General features: G+C 37.7%; 1 protein-coding gene across 12 annotated transcripts in view; it reads right to left on the bottom strand.

The window, feature by feature from the left end:
* Window positions 1-24,476, bottom strand: part of nrxn3a (neurexin 3a) — a 182,758-nt gene that overhangs the window by 149,952 nt on the left and 8,330 nt on the right. For 9 of the 12 annotated variants that reach the window (XR_009067144.1, XR_009067146.1, XR_009067145.1 and 6 more), the window contains exons 2-5: window positions 15,791-16,889; window positions 10,799-10,819; window positions 9,686-9,712; window positions 7,098-7,166 (exon numbers count right to left, since the gene is read on the bottom strand). Coding sequence is in view for 8 of the 12 variants with exons in the window: in XM_057859332.1 (XP_057715315.1) it covers window positions 7,098-7,166; window positions 9,686-9,712; window positions 10,799-10,819; window positions 15,791-16,475 (802 nt within the window). In the remaining 4 variants the exon portion in view is untranslated. The remainder of the gene's footprint in view (window positions 1-7,097; window positions 7,167-9,685; window positions 9,713-10,798; window positions 10,820-15,790; window positions 16,890-24,476) is intronic. The other 3 variants (XM_057859340.1, XM_057859339.1, XM_057859338.1) reach the window with 2 other exon arrangements.

The raw sequence follows: 24,476 nt of genomic DNA, 5'->3' as shown, positions 1-24,476 counted from the left end.
TGCCGTGAGGAAAAATAACCAGAATAACAGCACACTTTCCTTTGGTAATACACACACTGACCGCCCTTGGCACAAATCAATAGGATGAGGATAAAATGCACTTCCATTTAATTATGATAACCAGCCTTTCCTCGCCCACAATCTCTTTTTTCCCTCCCATATCTCTCAGCCTCTCTCTCGTATTTCAGTCTATACTCCGCCTCCGAGCGCCATCTCCCTCTGGGAGAAGAAAAAAACTTGTCAGTACGCATCTAGGTTTAATCGTTTCCCAGATCAGCAGCATGTTTTTCTTCCCCTGAAGCATGTTCTTGCTCCCCCTACCAAAGCAACCCCCACTACACCCCAACCTCCTCTTTGAAATGTCGTCTGGGGAGCGTTCTACTGCTCAAATGTGCTCGCTTCGGGGCAATTGCACTATTGGGGCTGACATCTTCAACTAATCGTGGTACAATTCATCATCACGTCTCTTTGTGACAGAAGTGGTCCTTGCTAGACCTTTAGTAGCTACAATGTGTCAATAGTTTCAGGCTTGTAAAGATGATAGACTTTGAGAACATGTTATGTCTGCAATTAAGCACTGACAAATAATATGTAACGTGCCCCAACCCCCCCCCCCCCCCCCCAAAAAAAATTTTTCAAAGCAGTTATATACAGTGTGGCAAAAACGTATTTAGTCAACCTCTAATTGTGCAAGTTCTCCCATTTGAAAATATTAGAGAGGCCTGTAATTGTTAACATGGATAAACCTCAACCATGAGAGACAGAATGCGGGAAAAAAAACAGAAAATCACATTGTTTGATTTTTAAAGAATTTATTTGCAAATCATGGTGGAAAATAAGTATTTGGTCAATGCCAAACGTTCATCTCAATACTTTGTTATGTACCCTTTGTTAGCAATAACTGAGGCCAAACGTTTTCTGTAACTCTTTACAAGCTTTTCACACACTGTTGCTGGTATTTTGGCCCATTCCTCCATGCAGATCTCCTCTACAGCAGTGATGTTTTGGGGCTGTCGTCAGGCAACACGGACTTTCAACTCCCTCCACAGATTTTCTATGGGGTTGAGATCTGGAGACTGGCTAGGCCACTCCAGGACCTTGAAATACTTCTTACGAAGCCACTCCTTTGTTGCCCTGGCTCTGTGTTTGGGATCATTGTCATGCTGAAAGACCCAGCCACGTCTCATCTTCAATGCCCTTGCTGATGGAAGGAGATTTTCACTCAAAATCTCTTGATACATGGCCCTATTCATTCTTTCCTTTACAAAGATCAGTCGTCCTGGTCCCTTTGCAAAAAAACAGCCCCAAAGCATGATGTTTCCACCCCCATGCTTCACAGTGGGTATGGTGTTCTTCTGATGCAATTTAGTATTCTTTCTCCTCCAAACACGAGAACCTTTGGTCCTGCCAAAAAGTTCTATTTTGCTTTCATCTGACCATAACCCATTCTCCCAGTCCTCTTCTGTATCATCCAAATGCTCTCTAGCGAACCGCAGATGGGCCTGGACGTGTACTTACATCAGCAGGGAGACACGTCTGGCAGTGCAGGATTTGAGTACCTCGTGGCGCATTGTGTTACTGATCGTAGCCTTTGTTACTGTGGTCCCAGCTCTCTGTAGGTCATTCACTAGGTCCCCCGTGTGGTTCTGGGATTTTTGCTCACCGTTCTTGTTATCATTTTGACGCCACGGGGTGAGATCTTGCATGGAGCCCCAGATCCAGGGAGATTATCGGTGGTCTTGTATGTCTTCCATTTTCTAATAATTGCTCCCACACTTGATTCCTTTACACCAAGCGTTTTACCTATTGCAGATTAAGTCGTCCCAGCCTGGTGCAGGTCTACAATTTTGTCTCTGGTGTCCTTCGACAGCTCTTTGGTCTTTACCAAAGTGGAGTTTGGGGTGTGACTGACTGATGTTGTGGACAGGTGTCTTTTATACCGATACTGATTTAAAACAGGTGCCATTAATACAGGAAAAGAGTGGAGCCTCGTTAGACCTCGTTAGAAGAAATTAGACCTCTTTGACAGCCAGAAATCTTGCTTGTTTGTTTTGTAGGTGACCAAATACGTGTTTTCCACTCTAATTTGGAAATAAATTCTTTAAAAATTAAGCAATGTGATTTTCTGTTTTTCTTCCACATTCTGTCTCTCATGGTTCAGGTTTACCCATGTTGACAATTACAGGCTTTTATAATCTTTTCAAGTAGGAGAACTTGCACAATTGGTGGTTGACTAAATACTTATTTGCCCCACTGTAAATTTATAAAAATGTATATTTGAAATGTCCTCTTGGATAACAAGTGAGACAATACTTCTGACATTTTTGGAGTCATTTACTAATCGATCAATCGTTTAGAGACTTTTTTTTTTTTTTTTTAAGTACAGTAGTACCCCTACAACCGAACTTAATTCGTTCCAAGACCTTGTTTGTAAATCAAAATCATCGTATGTCGAGCAGGATTTTCCACTAAAAAATACATTATAATTCCATTAATTCGTTCCACAGCGCGAAATCCTACACGAAATCCTTAATAAATACTGCTGGTACTATTACAAATGGCAATTACACATATCAAAACATATGAATTATTAATAAAAACTGGAATTATAAAATAATAATAATGATGATTCTTATAACAATGTAACAAATCGGGTTCTAATGTGGCGGACATGTCTTGCGTGCTGTACCCGAACGCACCGCCTAGCTGACGTAACAGAGAGAGAAAGGTGCGGTTGAGATTTTACTTTCTCTTTTAATGTTTTTTTGTTGCCGTCAACTGCGGTGGACAGTAGGCGTACTGCGTTGCACAAGTTCTGAAATAAATGACAAAAACCTGACAAAGCTGGCAATTTCTTTGGCGATGTTACCACAACAATAATTTTCACCTTAACTTATAAAAACTGGCGAACGGAAGTCGGAGGAGGACCGTCGAGATCGTCGACATTCTACGGCCATATTGTTGAGCCAGTTCACTGATGCGCACCCCACGTTCCTATTTGTCTATCGTTTCCATTTTCATTTCAATGGTAATCATCTCCTTTTTCTTTTTTCACCACTTGTACTAACCTTCTTGGAACCTGTGTTCATTTCACGCATAAGAAAATCCGCCGTACGTCCGTCTGCGGCGCTGTCGTGTTGTCGTATTTCGAGCATGTCGTCGGATGTAAAAACAAATGGCAAGTCAAGTTTTACGTCGGATGTCGAAAAGATCGTGTGTCGAAGCGATCGTATGTCGAGGTACCACCGTATCTCAATAGTTCCTTTTTAAATTTTTTAAGTTTTTCTAAAAAAAAAAAAAAAAAATTTATAAGTGGGCAGGAAACAGTAAATATTCTCTTTTTTTGCTTTTAAATTATTAGGGGTTTTTATTTTAAAAATGTGGGGGGACTAAATAATTTTACAAATCTCATTTTGATTTGTTTTTTGTTTTTTTTGTTTTTTTTTTTAATAATGTAAACATTTTTTTTCTATTTTATAAATTTTAGGATTTAATAATGAAAACCAAAAGGAGAGAAAAAAAACGTAAATAATAGATTTATAATTTGAAATTTTAACCAAATTAAAGAAAAACAAACATTATCCTATTTCTGTACAACAGAAATTTTGTACATACATTTTATTTTAGTAAAAAAGATGCACATGATTTACTTTCCCAGGCCGCACAAAATGATCTGGTGGTCGAGTGGTATGATATAATATGTAACCTATTGCAAAATATTTCCTTTTAATATCATAAACTTGTCAGTATATCTCAATTTAATAGATTGACAAAAAGTTGAAATGCCCATATCTCTCATCTCATTCTAATTTTAAACTAATAATAATAATAAAATAAAAAATAAAAATAAAACAACAAACAAACATGTTTTGTGTAGATGTTAGCCTGACTGTTACAATTCCTTTGGAAGGCAGTGCATGTAGATATGTGAATAATATGTGATAAATAACTCATTAATATACAGTAAACTGTATGCCCAAAAAACATATACAATAAATAGAAAAAGTGACAAGCTATGACTGAGGAAACCAGTGAAGAGAATGATTTGTTAAGGCTTTGCCCGCTCTGCGGTCTTTGGCTCTGTTGTTTTGTATACGATGCCACTGCTGCTTGTTGGCACACCATCCTTGCCAGCACAGGCACCACACAATATGTCATTTCTTTCTCGAGTGGGTGTAAGAAAAGAAGGAAGCATGGGCTTCATGCGTCATATTAAAACTGTTTACAAAATTATTCCCAAAGTCTGGAAACATAAATTGCTAAAACAGACACATAGTATGATACAGTCTGTGTCCCAACATACAACACAGGGTGTATTTTCCAGACTGGGGAGTTGTTTTTGTGACCAGATGGTAGCATCAAAAATTGGAAGGGGTTCATGTGCGTGGATTTCAACTCAATGGCTGCCATTGACGGGGATGGACATCCAAATAGATTGGACGCCGATCACCGTCAATGGGTGTTTTTATTATATGTTTTCATGCTCTTTTACTTCTAACTACTACGGCACATACCATGTGAACAATACTTATACCTGTAATGATAGTAAACTTATTTTACTGCCACATACCCTGTGAAAATTATACTTACATCTGAACTGAATGAGTTAATAAGCCCTGCCCAGATATGATGGATTAAACATCTATTGCCATCAATGGGGGCTGGTGGGTTTGTTTGTGTTTTTTTACCTATCAATTTCCACAGCACATACACTGCTGACCAAAAGTATTGGCACCCCAGCAATTCTGTCAGATAATGCTGAATTTCTCCCAGAAAATGATTGCAATTACAAATGCTTTGGTGGTAACATTATTTTGCTTGCAATGAAAAAACACAAAAGAGAATGGGGAACCACAACAAAAATCATTTTACACAAAACTCCAAAAATGGGCCGGAATAAAGTATTGGCACCCTTTGAAAAATAATGTGATGCTTCTCTAATCTGTGTAATTAACAGCACCTATTACTTACCTGTGGCACATAAGAGGTGGTGGCAATAACTAAATCACACTTGCAGCCAGTTTAAAGGGATTGAAGTTGACTCAACCTCTGTCCTGTGTCCTTGTGTGTACCACATTGAGCATGGAGAAAACAAAGAAGACCAAAGAACTGTCTGAGGACGGGAGAAGCAAAATTGTGAGGTAGCATGTGCAATCTCAAGGCGAAAAATCCATCTCCAAAGACCTGAATGTTACTGTGTCTACCGTGCGCAGTGTCATAAATAAGTGTAAAGCCCATGGTACTGTGCGTAACCTCCCTAGATGTGGATGGAAAAGGAAAAATTGACAAGAGATTTCAACGAAAGACTGTGCGGATGGTGGATAAAGAACCTCGACTAACATCCAAACAAGTTCAAACTGTCCTGCAGTCCGGGTGTACAACAGTGTCAACCCATACTATCCATCAGCGTCTGAATGAAAAGAGATTCTATGGTAGGATACCCAGGAAGACCCCCACTTCTGACCCAGAGACTAAAAAAGCCAGGCTGAAGTTTGCTGAAACTTACCTGAGAAAGCCAAAAATGTTTTGGAAAAATGTTCTCTGGTCAGATGAGACAAAAGTAAAGCTTTTTGGGAAAAAGCATCAACATAGAGTTAACAGGGGGAAAAAACGAGGCCTTCAAAGAAAAGAACACGGTCCCCACAGTCAAACAAGGCGGAGGTTCCCTGATATTTTGGGGTTGCTTTGCTTCCTCTGGCACTGGGCTGATTGACCATGTGCATGGCATTATGAAATCTGAAGACTATCAACAAATTTTGCAGCATAATGTTGGGCCCAGTGTGAGAAAGCTGTGTCTCCCTCAGAGGTCATGGGTCTTCCAGCAGGACAATGACCCAAAACACACTTCAAAAAGCACTAGAAAATGGTTTGAGAGAAAGCACTGGAGACTTCTAAAGTGGCCAGCTATGAGTCCAGACCTGAATGGAACACCTGTGGAGAGATCTGAAAATGGCAGTTTGGAGAAGGCACCCATCAAATCTCAGAGACGTCGAGCAGGTGGCCAAAGAAGAATGGTCAAAAATTCCAGCAGAGCATTGGAAGAAACTCATTGATCGATACCTGAAGCGGTTGTTCGCAGTTATTATGTCTAAAGGTTTTGCAACCAAGTATTAAGCTGAGGGTGCCAATACTTTTGTCCGGTCCATTTTTTGGGTTTTGTGTAAAAAGATAATGATTTAATATTTTTTTCCCGTTCTCCTTTTTTGTTTTGCATGCAAAATGAATGAAGATATTACTACCAAAGCATTTGTAATTGCAATCATTTTCTGGGAGAAATTGAGCATTATCTGAGAGAATTGCAGGGGTGCCAATACTTTTGGCCAGCAGTGTACCCTGTAAAAACTACATTTATACATGGACTTGGAGTGAGTGAGTTAATAAGCCTCAGCCAATAATGGACATGGCTGGATTGGATGTCTTTTCCTGTCAGTAGGTGTTTTTGATAATAAATGTTTGTGTTCTGTTACCACTAACTACCACATAACCTGTGAAAATCTTACTCATGCCTAGGTAGGCAGAAGGATCAACATTTCACACACATACAGTATGTTCTGGTTGTGTATACGACTATCAAGGTCACTATAAAATACAATTTTATAACTTTCAAAAATGTATATCGTGCATGGTGTAGTTTGATCTTGCTTTAAGCCCTTGCTCAACTAAAGAGGATTTTTGAGGAAAGGCTTTTCTATCATATCTTTGACCATTGATGGAAACATGCAGAAGAACGGATCAGATTATTAGGCATCCTCCTCTGATGAGAATGAAAGTACTGTTTATTGAATGTAAAAATATAAAGGAACAGTGTTGTACTATTTTCATGTTATGTTTTGTAAACAGCAAATAATTGACATCACGTTTATGTGAATGGAAGAACCTGTGATTGAATTATTTTACTGCAAAACACTGGATTTGTAAACATATCCTACAGAAAAAGCAAACTAACATAGTCCATTCTTCCTCAATTAAGGTTGACTTAATTGCTAATTCAATCTTTTGCAGAGAATCCATTAGAGAAGAAAAGATGAGTGCAGGCATGTAAACACATTAGACATCAGAGACAACACTGTACATATAATGTGCTCTCGATCACTCACAGAGCAAGCGTTGCCTTTCATAAAGTTGAAAAAGGAAAGATTTCGAAAAAGCTGTACCTTTGCTTTTAGCTAGAAGAGCACGTGGAGGTGGAGAGAGAATAGAGGAGTCCACAGCCAGAGCCAAGACACACAGACAGGGAGAAGTAAAACAGACTTTGTGAGTGATCACATAGATCATTATCGTCAGTCATTATGAATACGTGCCATTAGGTGACATTCTCATGAGCAGTTAGCTTCACTTATGAATAGAACTACTTTTTGCACAACTAAAAAAAAGCACAATGTGAAATAATAACATGATTAATGATTTTTTTTTTTATAAATTCATTTGTATAGGACAGGGGTCTCAAACTTGAGGCTCAAGGGCCAATTGCAGCCCACAGGACAATAGTCCTCCGTTTGACATTGATTATAATATTAGGGCTGCGCATTTTGCGACGAGTTGTTAAAAATATATGTCTAAATAATTTTAAATAAAACAATTTACCGGTAATTGAGGGATACATTTGGAAAAAAAATAAAAAACATTTTTTATGAAAAATTTAAAAAGCCATTAATAAAAAAAGATGATAATAATAAATAATAATAATAATTCTAAACAAACAAATAAATAAATAAATCTAAAACAAATTGTAATGAATCGGGAAAATATCAAATAAGTGTTCATTTTGGTCTGAAACTGCCATTGACGGCAATAGACGTCCAATCCATTTAAACTGGGAGGGGCTGGAAACGCTTCCAGCCCCTCCCAGTTAAAATGGATTGGACGTCTATTGTCGTCAACAAGTGTTTTAAATATTAATTTCCCTCTTATACTAATGACCACAGTATATACTTTGCTGTCTGGGCCGACAGTGAATGAGTTAAGATAATAATCATTTCGAATAGATGTCCGCTGTAGTGACCGCTGTCCCTGAAAGTGTTAAATGTGAATAATTTACGTCTCCAATTTAAATGATTTTTTTTTTTTCATGTTTGTGTTTGTTTTATGTTTTTAATCAGATGTGAAATTTTCTATTCATATAGTACATGTATTTATAAACTGCTCATGAGAAGCTGATGAGAATATAAAGTAATATACAATATTGCAATTGCACATAAAAACACACATCATGTAATTGCACTTAAGAAAACACTTCAAACATGCAATCACCGCAACCAACTACATATTAGAACATTTTTGGCAAAAGAGCACACATTTTTAAAGTTATGTTTCTCTACAAAAGGGCGAAACACACTTGACAAATGTAGGGTTGTTCCGATCATGTTTTTTTTGCCCCCGATCCGATCCCGATCGTTTTAGTTTGAGTATCTGCCGATCCCGATATTTCCCGATCCGATTGCTTTTTTTTGCTCCCGATTCAATTCCAATCATAATAATTTTTCCCGATCATATACATTTTGGCAATGCATTAAGAAAAAAATGAATAAAACTCAGACGAATATATGCATTCAACATACAGTACATAGGTACTGTATTTGTTTATTATGACAATAAATCCTCAAGATGGCATTTACATTATTAACATTCTTTCTGTGAGAGGGATCCACGGATAGAAAGACTTGTGACTTTGTATATTGTGACTAAATATTGCCATCTAGTGTATTTGTTGAGCTTTCAGTAAATGATACTGTAGCCATGGCCAAATGCATGATGGGAATTGGAACCATGACTGCGTAGTGCTACCAATTGATATATCTTCTCTGCGTTGGGAAATAACATAAGGTGTTAAGAAAAAGATCAATTGCTACCTTGCTTCCCCACATTGCTTCCCATTATATTTCTAATCGTAGGGAGAGGGATTGTAAGGCTTTAGCCAATTAAAAAAAGGCTCCAAAGGCTGCCAAAATTCACTCTACTCATTTTACGCTGCCTTTTATCTCTCTATATAGGTTAAACGGCGCCATTACAGATAGAGCGCGACAATGCGTGAGTGGGTCGTGCAGCAGATGCATTAATTGCGCTAAATATTACCGCCGTTATTGGGATAAATTTGATAACCCTATCTTAAGCCTAAACTAAAGACTCTGGAAGAGTCTAACATATTTTGTCTGTAATGTTAAATACAATCAGAAAACGATTTAATTAAAAAATATATATACATTAAAAAAAGGCATGGCGGATATTTTTTTGCCGATTCCGATACTTTGAAAATGACGTGATCAGACCCGATCGATCGGCATGGACCAAATCGATCTGGACATCTCTAGACAAAAGGGCTAATGTTCAAATGCATATTCATGTTCTTTTATTAGGTATGTATATGAAACAAAAATTAACATTTTTAATTTTGGATTGACTGAAAGTTATTATTTGCATGTGGTTATGAACGCAAGTTTTACTTACTATGTGTCGTTATAGCTCAAGAAACAACTACCTATAAATAACATGGCACTCAATGAACATAACGTAACGCAAAAAAAAAAAAAAAATCGCTGACGTGTAAGCTAAAACAATGATACGACTTCAGAAATGTATGCTCATAAGTTTATCACACAAGTATGACAACATGTAACAACATGCAACTGTGTTACAGCAGTGAAAGCAAATACTGCACATGTCAGAAAGCAAGGAAATAGAGTCGTACCTTGTTCAGCCATCATGTGTGCGAGGCCTTCAAAAGGTAAGAAAGACAGGAAGGGAAAAAACAACACATGAGCACATTTCCAATACACTTTGGTATTGTGATGACACATGTTTTCCCAGAGAGGGAAAGCATGACATCAGGACATGCTGACAGGTAACACAGAGCTTCCTAAGGCTGAATAGTTTCTTCAAGAAATCGTGATGGTTCAAAGTAATATATGTATCCTTATTCGTCAATTCTACTAACCTGTCGTCTTGTCAATTATTTTATACTGCAGTGAAACGAGGAGTTTGTAACATAAATAATAACCATAAATGCACTACTTCACATTAGTCAGGTATGGTTACAGGCTGAAGGCCTGTCAAGTCACTACTCAGGTTATGTTGTTCTTGTAAACACTAACTTCGAAGTACTACCCCTTTTTCATTGGTGAACCGATTGTCTTGACACTTGGTAGCTATGTAGCATAGGCCATTATCTATCAATCCTTGTAGCCTAATTCATATTTTTTTGTATCAGGGTTGATTAATTGTCCAGCGTGCTGTGGGTTTGGAATTTACCAGCAGGGGGAAGAGCCGACCTATTGTTTGCGACTCATACTTGATTAATTTAGTCCTTGATGTATGCGTTACAATTGTTTTTTGTTTTTTTTTAACCCTCACTCATTTAACTCACTGGCTGCCCTTGATGGCGCTAGACATCTGATTGGATGTCTAGTGCCGTCAATGGCACGGAAACATGGAGATACAGCAGAGAGAGGTGATTCACAGGCTGCCACATGTGGAGGGTGGGTAAATATTTGGTTAGTAAATATATTTTTAATCAATCAAATGATTCTTTGAAACATCTCTATATATAAAGAATCTCATATTCAGACATTGAGACATATGTCTTATAGTCAAGTTAAGGAAATTACTGTAATTTATCATGCATGGGATTAAGATCTGCATTCTCTGCAATTATTACAAATCACCAAAGGTCCACAAGTTACACTAGGTGCCTGCAAAAGGACCTTTTGATTGATGCAGAAATAAAATATTACATTTAAAAGGCATAAATTCCTGTCATAATCACCCGTCAGTCAGTGTTTAACTTTATTCCAGTCCAACTCACCTGGTGTTTTGCTGCTGACCTCTGGAACAAAAGACAAAGGGACAAGCAAAGAAAGGAAGAATTAAACACACGCTTATGACTTGCATGTTTAATATCATGCAAATAATAACACTCTTCATGGTCCATACAAATAGCACAGCTATGTGTATGTTCTGTGGAAAGGGGAAATAGCTCACAGTGAGCAGTTAAATCACAGTTAAATATTATTTGGGTCACAAAAATCAAGGTAAAAATGTCAAAAATCAAAAGATTGATTGTTACTGCAACTCCGCGAACTTTCCATTTTCTTTGATTTGTCTTTCAGCGCAGTTCAAATGGATTGAAGGTCTATCACTGTCAATGGCATAAATGGAAAAGGTGAATACATTTTGGGGTCAAGAAGCCAAAGGTCACAGGGCCAAAAATGAATATGTTAATTGTTGTGTTCAAGATCACTCTAGACCAAATAAAGGGATTATTAAACTTGCAAGATATGTTTGTAATATGAAACAGAAGAGGTAAGTACATTTTGGGGTCATGAGGTCAAAGGGCCAAAAATGAATATGTTAATTGTTGTGTTCAAGATCACTCTAGAACGAATAAAGAGATTATTAAACTTGCAAGATATGTTTGTAATATGAAACAGAAGAGGTAAGTACATTTTGGGGTCATGAGGTCAAAGGTCACAAAGGCAATTTTTTTTTTTCTATTAAAGCAACACTTCATTCGTGTGATTTTAATACTTTTTCCAAATTGTGTGTTTTCTTTTTTTAATGGGTAAGTACTGTATGTGATTCTAAATGAGATTATCACGAGTAGACGTCCAAACTATTTAAAGTGGGAGGGTGGCAGCGAATGATTTATTCATTCGCTGCCACCCCCCACTTTAAGTGGCTTGGATGTCTATCGCTGTTGATGGCAGTCAATGAGTTAAGTGGAAGATAGAAACAAAAAGGACAAACATCATTCAATGTCAAGCTGGTAGTATATCGTATGGTATATTTTTTTTCAACACTACATAAACGGTAATTGATTTGAGATGCAATAAATATCCTTTGCTGGGACTAATTTGGCATGTGTGACTTCAGATTGAAGTCAATCAGATATGCATTAACTGTTAATTCATTTTGAAATGAGAACTTGTGTAAGCAGAGTATCAACATGAAATTACTCGGTCAAATGGTTATCTGGGAGAGGTGTATATGTGCATGCGTTCATTTAAAAGTGCTATATTTTTATTCATATTCTTCTTTTACTATGTTCATCTGTTTTCCTTTTTTTTTTTTTTTTTTTTTTTTTTTTTTTTTAAATGCGGAATGATAAAGAAATTTAGCATTACAATAATTTCATTGAGATAATACCAATTTTTAAATTGATGAATTTTGAACAGTACTCTTATTTCTAGTGTACTCTGCCCATCTGCATTGGGTAATATTCTCGGTTACTGTTAGTAACCCAATCTAGAGTTTTATCGCTGGCTTTCTCTTCCATCATCAATTTTACTTATCCAGCTCAGCACTTGTGCTAATTTCCTGTTCTTTCTGACTTCATTAATTAATCATTGATTAAAGAGTACCAGAGCTCATCTTGTTCACACTGGTCTTAATCGGATATCGGTATTGCAGCCAAATTGCACGGCAAAGCTGAATACACAGCACTTTGTCGGTAATACAAACAAGACAGATTTGTAAATTAGATGTTTAAAAAAAACAACGTCTTTTTCAATAACTGTCATCATGTAATCTCATTTAGTAAGATTATCAAGTCAAATTTTTAGAATAGAATTCTACACACTTAAACCAGTCACAGTATCATCAACACTTGCACAATTCGTAATACTAAACCTACTACAGTTCTATTAATAATAGCTTATTGATGGAATAAAGCACCTTTACAGGGACCCAAGAACAAACCCAAGATATCAACAGTATAAAATATCCTACCTCTGCAGGGTTTTAAAAGAGGTAATAAAATGCCTATATAATTATTGTTGCGGTTTGCGTTTGTGCAGAACTGCCCGCACTATTTTAGCAGCTATTTTGCTGAATATATCATAGAGCTCCAATGTTAATAATGTTGTGGCTGGTCAGTGTAGCAAGGGCAAGTGTTTTGTGTTTGAACTGCAAGGAGAAAACACGTGGGGAATTGAGGTTGTTGGGGAGAGTGGGGCGCTTTTCAACAGTGCACCACTGCAATTCCCAGCACAAAAGAATGTGATATAAAACACCTGACATCTTGTGATTGGATCATGAAAAGGGGCCTGGGGAGCTCCATTCTCTCAAGAGGCATCCTTATCAGCAGCCGCAGGACCAATGTCATTAGAATGTGTTGTACTGGCGAGCAGTATTTAGATTAGCTTTCAGATTTTACAGCTCACAAATGCAGACACACACGAGGGACAATCACAGTGAGAGCTTGGCAAGCTCACAAAGTCAAACCCTTCATGAACCTGCAATACTCGATGCGATTTTGAATAGTGAAATTGAAGAGGAAACAACACATTTTACATTTCAAGGTCATTTCTATGATGCGTCATTACAAATATTCACTCAACTGAGTTATATTGTTCATTATTCGGCTTTGGGTTCAGCTCTCTCGCCTATTTGGTATTTAAATTATTATCAACAGAGCTCCTAATAGGCCCGAGGCAAGTTCACTGCAAGGTAGTATGGGCATAAACCATTAACAAGACAATTAATTCATCAGAGATTTGGCAACATGCCTAATTTCCAATTTAATTTTGGTCTAATGTGGGGATAATTAAAGGAGGTTTTGGGAAAACACTCATGACTGATTTTTCAGGTGATTTGCAGGGTTTTAAAAAAAAAAAAAAAAAAAACTTTTTTTGCAGTCCTCTCAATTTTTCACAGCTTTTTAAAAAAGTTTTACACAGTTTTTCATGGTTTTTCAAATTAATGCAGTTTTCAGATTTTCGCGGGTCTTAGTGGTTTTTTTTCCCGATTGTTCACGTTTTTTGCAGTTGTCACAGGATTTGGCTTTCTTTTTCACGGTTTCTCCGTTTCTTGGTTTTAGCGATTCTCAAAGCGTTTCTCGGTTTTTCACAGTGTAACCATAACCGTAACGCTAAAGATGGCTATATCTGTCAAAGCCATAAGAAAGATACATATGAATATGTACACTGAGGAAATATGTATTTGAACACCCTGTGATTTTGCAAGTTCTCCGACTCGGAAATGATGGGCGGGTGTAAAAATTTTAATGGTAGATGCTTGTCCACTGTGAGAGACCCCAAATCCCCCCAAAAAAGTATGATTTTTTTTAACAACTTGTTTGTATTATACTGCTGCAAATAAGTATTGAACATCTGATAAAACCAATGTCAGTATTTGGTACAGTAGCCTTTGTTTACATTTACAGACGTTTCGTGTAACTTTTTGCCAGGTCGGCACACACTTCAACAGATATTTTTGCACGACCGCTCCACACAGATCTTCTCTAGATTAATCAGGTTTCTCGAATGTCACTGAGAAACACGGAGTTTGAGCTTCCTCTAAAGATTTTCAATGGGGTTTAGGTCTGGAGACTGGCTAGGGCCCTGCAGAGACTTAATATGCTTTTTACGAAGCCACGCATTGGTTATTCTGGCTGTCTGCTTTGCGCCACTGTCATGTTGGAAGACCCTGTCACGACCCATTTTCAATGCTCGAACTAAGGCAAGGAGGTTATTCCTCAAAATCTCTCAACACATGCCCCTGTTCATCCTCTTCTTAATACAGCGCAGTCGTCCAATCCCATGTGCAGAAAAACACCCCAAAGCATGACGCTACCACCCCCATGCTTCACAGTAGGGATGGTGTTCTTGGGATGGTACTCATCATTCTTCTTCCTCTAAGCACTATGAGTGTTATTAAGACCAAAAAGTTCCATTTTGATCTCATATGACCACATGACTTTCCCCCATGACTCCTCTGGATCATCCAAATGGTCATTGGTAAACTTAAAATGGGCCTGGACATGTGCTGGTTTAAGCAGGGGAAACTTCCGTGTCATGCATCATTTTAAACCATGACGTCTTAGTGTATTACCAACAGTAACCTTGGAAATAGTGGTCCCAGCTCCTTTCATCTCATTGACCAGCTCCTCCTGAGTATTTATTGGCTGATTCTTCACAATTCTTAGGCTCATTGAGATCCTACGAGGAAGATCATGCATGAAGCCCCAGTCCGATGGAAATTGACAGTCATGTTTAGTTTCTTACATTTTCTAATAATTGCTCCAACGGTGGATCTTATTTCACCAAGCTGCTTGGAATTGCCCCATCACTCGTTCTAGCCTTGTAGAGGTCTACAATTCTGTCTCCAGTGTCTTTGGACAGCTCTTTGGGGTGTATGGTGTGGACAGGTGTTTATATGAAGCTAACCGCCTCAAACAGATCAAAACGTCAGACTCAAAAAGCCCACCACCACTCCACTTATTTAGGTGAATAATGGAGTGGACGTGGACTTTTTAAAGGCGACTATCAGGTCTTTGAGGCTCACAATTCTACCTAAAATATTTTATTTCTACCTTATTTGCAGCAGTAAAATACAAATAAATTGTTAAAAAATCACACACTGTGATTTCTTTTTTGGGGTTTTTTTTTTTAGATTGTCTCTCACAGTGGACAAGGACCTACCATAAAACTTTCAAACCCACCCATATTTTCCAAGTCGGATAACTTTGCAAAATCTCAGGGTGTTCAGATACATATTTTCCTCACTGTAAGAGGTAATATGCTAAATTATAGCACTGAGTGATAATGCTCACTGCCATTGACGGAGAGAGACGTCAAATCCAATTCGACTAACGGGCCCCCGAGTCAAATCAGATTGGATGTTTATCGCCGTCAATAGCGGCCAATGTTAATTCATGAAATAACAATAAAGTCGACTTAACAGTAGAATAGTTGTTGATCTGTTTCCTGATTTTTTGTGTTTTAGGTGCTCAATGAAACCAATGAATACATGTTGGCCACATACTGTAGGTGAATAAAAAAAAAAAAATGTTCCTTACCTTCTGTGCAGAAGTTGCCCTTATATTCTGTTTTGGAGCAATCACAGACCGGTTGGCCATCCACGACTGCGCATGTTCCACCATTTTCACACGGGTTCACAGTGCACCACCCCTCTGACTCTAGGGGTACGTTTAGACTTCCCAAGAACAGAGGTTGCGACTTGCTGTATTTCAAGTCTGTGATTGTTCCCTTAAAGGGCTGCATTTTTCGCACGGTGGGAAGTGTGAGCGCACCAGTGCGAATATCCTGAGGCACCCCGCCCAGGAAAAGGTCACTCACTATTTTCATGAACTGGCGCTGAGGCCGTACCTCGTCAGCTTTGGCCTCTCCGTCCAGCGCTAGAACTGTGCGTAAGTTATACCTGCTTAGAGTCGCAAAGTGCCAGTTGTTGTCATCCACTCTTCTGTCAGAAACCACCGTCGTTTCAGCACAGTCGATGCTGAAACGCAGCTGAAGTCGACCCTCAACCACAGACAACTGCAGAAAGTCACAGTAGCCTCCATCGTCGAAGTAGAGCAACAGGGCCTCTGAGAACTCCGTTTTGAACTGGAAGCTGAGATCGCCGCGGATGCTGGCGTCCCAGCGGAGGTAACGAGCCCACTGTCCCGTCGTGCCTAAAAATTGCAGTCCCGTACATGCGCTGAGAAACATCTGCAGCGTGATAGAAAAATTTAGGAGATCCATACTCGCAAAAAATATAGTAATCCAAGAGAGCGTTTGATTGATATTCAGTCTTGCTTGTATTTTTTTAGAGATATATTCACATAAATATTGTATCACTATAAAAATATGTATCTAAAAGACAAGGGCAGTAAAAGGATAACAGTCGTTGCGCTTAACAGTCTTGAGGCTGATCACATGGGGAAATTGTTGAGTCGCTGGCAGGCATTGGTCTTGGCGTTCCTCCTGAGGGTCCACAGAGGACACTTTTAGATTGTGTTATTTACTCTTCCATGTACTTTCTTTCAAGACTCATGGTGAAAGGTTCTGAAGGAAACAACTCCTCTTGCTTCACTCTTCAGAATAACTTTCTCCTTCATGTTTCACACTGGGAAAATAGGCAGATATGGGATCTGCTACGCTCTCTTTGCTCCATTACTGTCAAAAACAGAGAAAAAAAAAGTGGTGTTCACAGAGCAGTACCCATCACAGCATAGTGTTCTCATGCATCATACATCATCATAAAATCCTCAATTTCAGTCAAGTAATTTAGAGTATGTAAGTTGTTCATGTTTTGCAACATGAACTGAACTATCTTACAGATAACAAATGGAGCTTGAGAGATTTTTGGGGATTTTTTTTGTTTTTTTGCTTTTATATGAAATGCTGAAAAATGTATTTGTTTCGCTATTTTCCTAGATTCTAACCTACAAAATATTTGACTAAATAAGTGAACTGAAAATATGAAAGAATTTACAGAATTTTTTTAGGGGGTGGTTGTCTACATTGCACAATTGTTTATCCTCATGGTCTAATTTTAAACTGCAGTAAAAATACATGTATACAGTGGTATGAAAAAGTATCTGAACCTTTTGGAATTTCTCACATTTCTGCATAAAATCCCCATCAAATGTGACCTGATCTTTGTCAAAATCACACAGATGAAAAAACTGTCTGCTTTAACTAAAACCACCAAACATTTATAGGTTTTCCTATTTTAATGAGGATAGTACGCAAACAACGACAGAATGGAGAAAAATAAGTAAGTGAACCATCACATTTAATATTTTGTGACCCTCCCCCCTTCTTTGGCAGCAATAACTTCAACCAGACATTTCCTGTAGCTGCAGATCAGTCTGGCACATCGATCAGGCCTAATCTTGGCCCATTCTTCTCTACGAATCTGATGTAGTTCAGTCAGATTCCTGGGATGTCTGGCATGAAGTGCTGTCTTTAGGTCATGTCATAGCAACTCAATGGGGTTCAAGTCTGGACTTTAACTTTGCCACTCCAGAATGTGTATTTTGCTCTTCTGAAACCACTCTGAAGTCGATTTACTTCTGTGGTTTGGCTCATTGTCTTGTTGCAGCATCCATCCTTTCTTCATCTTCAACTGTCTGACAGACGGCCTCAGGTTTTCTCTGCACAACATCCTGATAAACTTTTGAATTCATTCTTCCATTAATAACTGCAAGTTGTCCAGGCCTTGCGGCAGCAAAACAGCCCCAAATCATGATGCTCCCTCCACCATGCTTCACGGTGGGGATTTTTCCTCCACACATGAAGTTGTGTGTTACTCCCAAACAATTCAACTTTGGTTTCATCAGTCGACAAAATATTTTGCCAAAACTTCCAAGTGCCTTTTGGCAAACAATGGCAACAATGTTTTTTTAGACAGCAGTGGCTTCCTCCGTGGAGTCCTCCCATGAACACCATTCTTGGCCATATTTTTACATAAAGTTGATGTGTGCACAGAGATATTGGACTGTACCAGTGATTTCTGTAAGTCTTTAGCAGGCACTCTGGGGTTCTTTTTTTCCCCTCCCTGAGTATTCTGCGCTGAACTCTTGGGATCATCTTTGTCACTTCTTGGAGAGAAGTAACAGTGCCAAACTCTCTCCATTTGTAGAAAACTTCTCTGACTGTTGATTGATGAACATCCAGACTTTAAGAGCTGGTATCCTTTCCCAGCTTTATACAAATTAAAAATCCTTCATCGCAGGTCTTCAGACAGCTTGTTTGACTGAGCCATGATAAACATCAGACAATGCTTCTCATCATGACTGGTGTGTGTTTTATAGTGGGCTGGGCATCTTTAAACAACTCATCAGTGATTGGGCACACACCTGAATTAAAATGTTTGGTAAAAATTGGTTTCAATTGCTCTTTAAGTCTACTTAGGCAGAGGGTTCACTTACGTATTCTTCCCCCTTCTGTCATTGTTTGCATGCTATCCTCATTATAATATGAAAGCCTATAAATGTTTTGGTGGTTTTAGTTCAAGCAGACAGTTTTTTTTTCATCTGTGTGATTTTGACAAAGATCAGATCACATTTGGTGATTTTATGCGAAAATGTGAGAAATTCCAAAAGGTTCATACTTTTTCATACCACTGTATACAGTATATACTGTATATATTCGATATATTTACATACGGGGATGGATGGATGGATGGATGGATGGATGGATGGATGGATGGATGGATGGATGGATGGATGGATGGATGGATGGATGGATGGATGGATGGATGGATGGATGGATGGATGGATGGATGGATGGATGGATGGATGGATGGATGGATGGATGGATGGATGGATGGATGGATGGATGGATATAACATTGTAAATTCTCACTGAAGGTAATAAAACTATGACTGAACACGTGTGGAACTATGTACTTAGCAACAGAAAAAAAAAAATAAGGTGAGATAACTAACAACATGTATAATATTGTCATATCTTTAAAGTAGCCACCATTTGCTATGATTACTTTTTTTGCACACTTTTGACATTCCCTTGATGAGCTTAAAGAGGGAGTCATCTAAAATGGTTTTTGACTTCACCGGTATGCCTTTTCAGGTTTGATTAGTAGAATTTATTGCTTTATCAATGGGGTTGGGACCTTCGTTTGTGTTGTATTAAATGATGTGTGTTCAAACTTTTGGCCTGTTCATGTAATCACAAATCTACATGTAACAGATTCATCAGGGAAACATTCTCATCAAAAAGCCTGCAAATATATTTTGTTTTTGTTTTTTCATATGAAATGCTGGTAATATCTTGTTTTTTTTTTCAGATTCTGACCTCCTACAAAATTTTTGTTATTATTTTAGAGATTGTATAAGGGTTGTGACAATATATCGATATGGTGATATACTGTATCACCATACTTTGTATCCAAATAGGTTATCAATATGCTCCCGTTGAGAATCGATTATCGTTTTCAAACTGTTTATCAAAGGAACCAGCCGGTTGCTAGCAAAGTTTTCCAACAGATCAAAAAATTCCACTAGAATATATATATATATATATTTTTTTTTAAACCTGTCCTGTTCAGCTGTTTGACACAGAGAATGGACTAGAATATTGTCTATGTTAACTCATTGGCTGCCACTGATGTCACTAGATGTCAAATCCTTTTTCACTGGGAAGGCAGATGAACAAAAAATATTTTGCCTGACAATCAAAGTGGATTGCGCGTCTAGTGCCATAAATAGCACTGAAACATGAGCAGACGCAGCCAGCCCTCCCAGTTTAAATAAGTTGGATGTCCTTTATTGTCAGTGTCAGGGAATGAGTTAAAAACTTGTACATTCATACTGTATACAGTGTATGCAAAGTATATGGATGGAAGTTAACCATCTTAATTAATAGTGATTAAATGGTGCTGCATTTTTCCCCTCACAAAGGTTGTTTGGAGTTATCGGTCATCTGCCGGGTAAATTAATCCCATTATTCTCATGGCAAAGTATGACTATCAGTCAGTCAGGTAGAATGCCTTTTATCTGATGATGAGTCTGAAGAGACTGCTTTCTGCAGAATCTGACTGAATACACACAGAGAGACATACATCTCTAAACTGTAAATGAAAGTGAGAGCAGATGCCATGACTGAATGTGAGACCAGAGTGACAGTTTACACTTGCAGGGGTGGGCAAACAATTTCAGAAACGGCCACAGTGTTTGAAGGTTTTCATTTTAACCGATCAAGCTGTTACCTTTTCCAAAGATTGCTGCCAGCGCTCCCAGTGGAACGGACGTCTATCGCCATCAATGGCAGCTAATGCTAATTAATGACAAGGGGGCTCATTATGTCGATCGCGATCTACCAGTCAATGGCAACGCTAGTGTGGGTAGATCACAGCATCCTTTTTTTTAAGGGGAAAAAAAGGGCTTAATTATGTTTTATAGTGCTATATTGCCGCTGAGCATTGTAGGCGGCCAAAAAATAAATAAATACAAAATAGGTCCAAAAAAGGCTCAGGACCTTAGGAGTTACTTAATTCTCGGACAATAAGCCGCTACTTTTTTCCCTCATTTTGAATCTTGCGGCTTATAGACAGAGGTGAAAGTGGGCCAGAACGGTCAGGAACGCAGTTCCGGTATAAGATTCAGGGCCAGAACGCAGTTCCAGTATACGATTCAGGTCCGGAATGCTGTTCCGGTATAAGATTCAGGGCCGGAATGCTGTTCCGGTACACGGTGCTTTGATTACGAAAAATATGACGGCAACTGTCAAAACGCTATGTAAAAAAATAAATAAATAAAAATATTGAATTGATGCAACAAAAAAAAAGGCAATGCAACATAAAATGGATCAAATCTTTAAGAGCAACGAAAGAGTTGAGGGGACTTATTCATCATATTTTGTTTTATTTGCTCTAAAGGGGAGGTTCAGAGCATCTTACCTTTCAATGTGCACTTTGGACTTTTATTTTTTATTTATGTTAGGCTACTTATTCATTTCCTTATGATTTAAAAAAAGTCAATGTTTGCGCGATTTTCAAAATATATTCCATTTCACTCTGCATAATATAAGTCCTTTGTACTTATTTTTCTTAATGTATGTTACCTAGATCTTTATTATTTTAAAAAATGTAAATGTTTACATTAACTTCAATTTTAATATACATCATATGTTCTTAAGTAGTTAAAATTGAAATTTGGCATTTAGTATGTGAGAAAATAAGGAAAAATAAAAATTAGGAGATGGAGGTTGGGGTTATTGCTCTTTTTGTTAACTTTTATTTTGCAAATCATTGAAAAAATAAAACTTTGAATGAAAATCAGTTTTTGTATGGGTTATAGAAATAACTGTGCTAAAGCAGTTTTCTTTGCATTTCAGTAGTTTAAGAGGAAAAAAAAGAAAGAAAAATAAATAAATAAATAAATAAATAATTTCTGGCTCCGTGGCGACCTTCACGTCGGGGAGTTCTAGCCTAGAAATTCTAGCCACTTTCACCCCTGCTTATAGTCCAGTGAGGCTTATTTGTTGATTTGGGTTAATAGGTAACACTTTATTGGACAAAGGCGTCATGAGACTGCCATAAGACTGTCATAATTATGACATGACAATACAATGGGCATTAATGAATGCTAATGACAGATGTCATTAAGAATCCATTGATGTCCATTCAAAAATGAGATAACTTGCCAGATGACACGAAATGACATCTGTCATAAGCATTCAGTAATGCTCATGGCAGTGTCATGTCATAATTATGATTGTCTTATGACAGTTTTATGGCGCCACTGTCAAATAAAGTGTTACGAAATACCAAAGCGATTTATTAATGAAAAATCTGGAACAGATATTTAAGAACTAATTAGCACAGAACATTGAATTTGGATTGTTATTTACATCTGTAGCCTTGCAATGCATGCTAGGAGGCATGTTGGATGACAACACTGTTGACAGCAGAGGTTGACTGTCTGCCCCAAGGGAGCAGTGATGGCCAAATGAAGCGTCATGAAGCAATTAATCTTCGCAGCCAATTGGTTCAATGCTTCATGATGATTCATTTGGTCTGAGACAGTCTTATGATGCCGCTGTCAAATAAAGTTGTAGTGGTTAATATTATTGCTGCAATATTGCAATATTGCTGCTTACCTTTGTAGGCGCTACATGACACATTACAAATAAAGTTGAATTGTATTGTATTAAGAAAAAAAAAGATATTAGCCTATCATCCATTCCATCACTTCATTGTTATACAGAGCAGCCAGCCAAATGTATAATTTTATATTTTTCGATAAATATATGGCTAGATCATTAATTGATCATTTCATTAGTATCTGATCACATACAGTTCATTGCTGCTGAGCTTTCAATATGAAATCAGAATAAGGTGAAATAAAAAGCCTGGTTCATCCATCACTGTCAATGGCAGTAAATGAGTTCATGTTGACCAAACCCAGTCAAAATGGATTGAACGTCTATCACCCTCAATGGCAGGCAGTCATTGTTAATTTAAAAATTCACAATAAAGCTGTTTTAAGAGCCGTTTTTTTTTTTTTTTTTTTTTTTTTTTCCCGTGTTTTCGTGGTGTTTTCGATTTCTGCAATTTTTGCTGTTGTCAGTTTTTCTTTTTTCTTTTTTTTTTTTTGTTTTTGTTTATTTGTATGTTTTTCGCAGTGGAACCGCTAATATAACAGACGGACACATGTGTACATTTACATGTAAGTGGTAAAATGCTTAGGTTCCAGTGAGGCCAATGTAAAAACAGTTAATTTTTAAAGCAAGTCTGGTTTACCTATGTCAGTGGCAGCCAATGAGTTATCAGTAAATTTTGTTTGAACTATATTTTTTGCTGAAAAATTTATGATTATTGCTGAGCTCTACATTTATGCATCAACCAAACACTGAATATAGTTGAATGCACTGTTTTTACATTGAAAAACATATTTATTGTAATTATTTTTCATCTTTTGTTTTGTTATTACTTGACATTGCAAAATATGATTCATACCTTGTGTAAAAACAGATTTTAGATTACAGCGTTGATAGCGGAGCATTGTAGTATCTAATTACACAACTGTTTCAGGATATACAATCACATGCAATCATATACAATCACAATACTGTAAAACCATGATACTTTTTAAATAGAATCGAAAACCCTCTATGCCTTATTCCATTAATTTTTTTGTGCAGGTTGATTCTGTATATGTCTTCTTCCAAGAATCCAACAATTAGTGATACAATAGCAACACTTGATATCTCATTGCGAGCTCCCATCCCAGGAAAGTAACTACTCATCCATTTGTCTCTCACCCATTCTTCTTAAAAGCTTTTACAGACTGCTACAAAAAAATTATGTCACTTGATGTCTTGATGTATCAGCAGTATTTTTATAATAGCTTTTCTTTCTTGTATATATTTGTTATCACGCAGTGTCAGCTAATCAACTACTGATTTTCTCAGAACTTTGTCTCGAGGCTGTATGGTTGGAAAAAAGGGGAGCTGACTCGGTAATGCACGTCTGCCTTAGAACACACTCGCACGTGCATTTGCACTAAGTGCTCCAGCAATTTAGCAGTGCACTCAAAGAACATTGTCGAAGTCACCATAGAGACGTCACTTGAGGCACTTCATCAGATTTTACCGCACACAGTGCAGCGCTTGCACATTTTTTGCCTGGTTTAAAAAAAAAAAAAAAACACGCATTACAACTAGTGTTGCGCCGGTAGTGGTACGATAATAAGATGACGTCGTTAGTGTTGGGGAGTACTCAGAAATAACGTGCCAATGCTGCGCTTTATGTACTTTTCAATAGTGATGCACTGATATATTTTTTGGGCTTCTGATATTGATTCTTATACTTGGTTGTGTGGTATCGGCTGTTACCGTACCGATACCACATTTTTTAAAAAATATATACATACAGTATATATACATTTTTCTTTTTTAATACTAAATTACTGCATAATTTTGGGCGCTAAATGTCCAATCCATTTGACTTCCAATCCATATGAAGCGGGAGGGTGGCAGCAAATGAACGAACGAATGAACGTTCATTCATTGACACCCCTCCGACATCAAATGGATTGGGTGTCTACTAGTAAAAAACTAATTGGTGAGAGGGTGCACTTCAGCCACAGTAAGAATAATTTGATTTTTTTACCACATTGTCTGCCATTGGCAGCACTAGACGTCCAATCCATTTGAACTGAGAGTGTGTCAGTGAATGTGAATTTGTTCATTCACTGCCAGCCTCCCGCTTCAAATGGATTAGACGCCCACTCAC

Source organism: Corythoichthys intestinalis, chromosome 15 (assembly GCF_030265065.1).
Source record: "Corythoichthys intestinalis isolate RoL2023-P3 chromosome 15, ASM3026506v1, whole genome shotgun sequence".
Taxonomy (NCBI): domain Eukaryota; kingdom Metazoa; phylum Chordata; class Actinopteri; order Syngnathiformes; family Syngnathidae; genus Corythoichthys; species Corythoichthys intestinalis.
The sequence above is the reverse complement of the archived record's forward strand: the minus strand, read 5'-3'. Positions and strand labels throughout refer to the sequence as shown.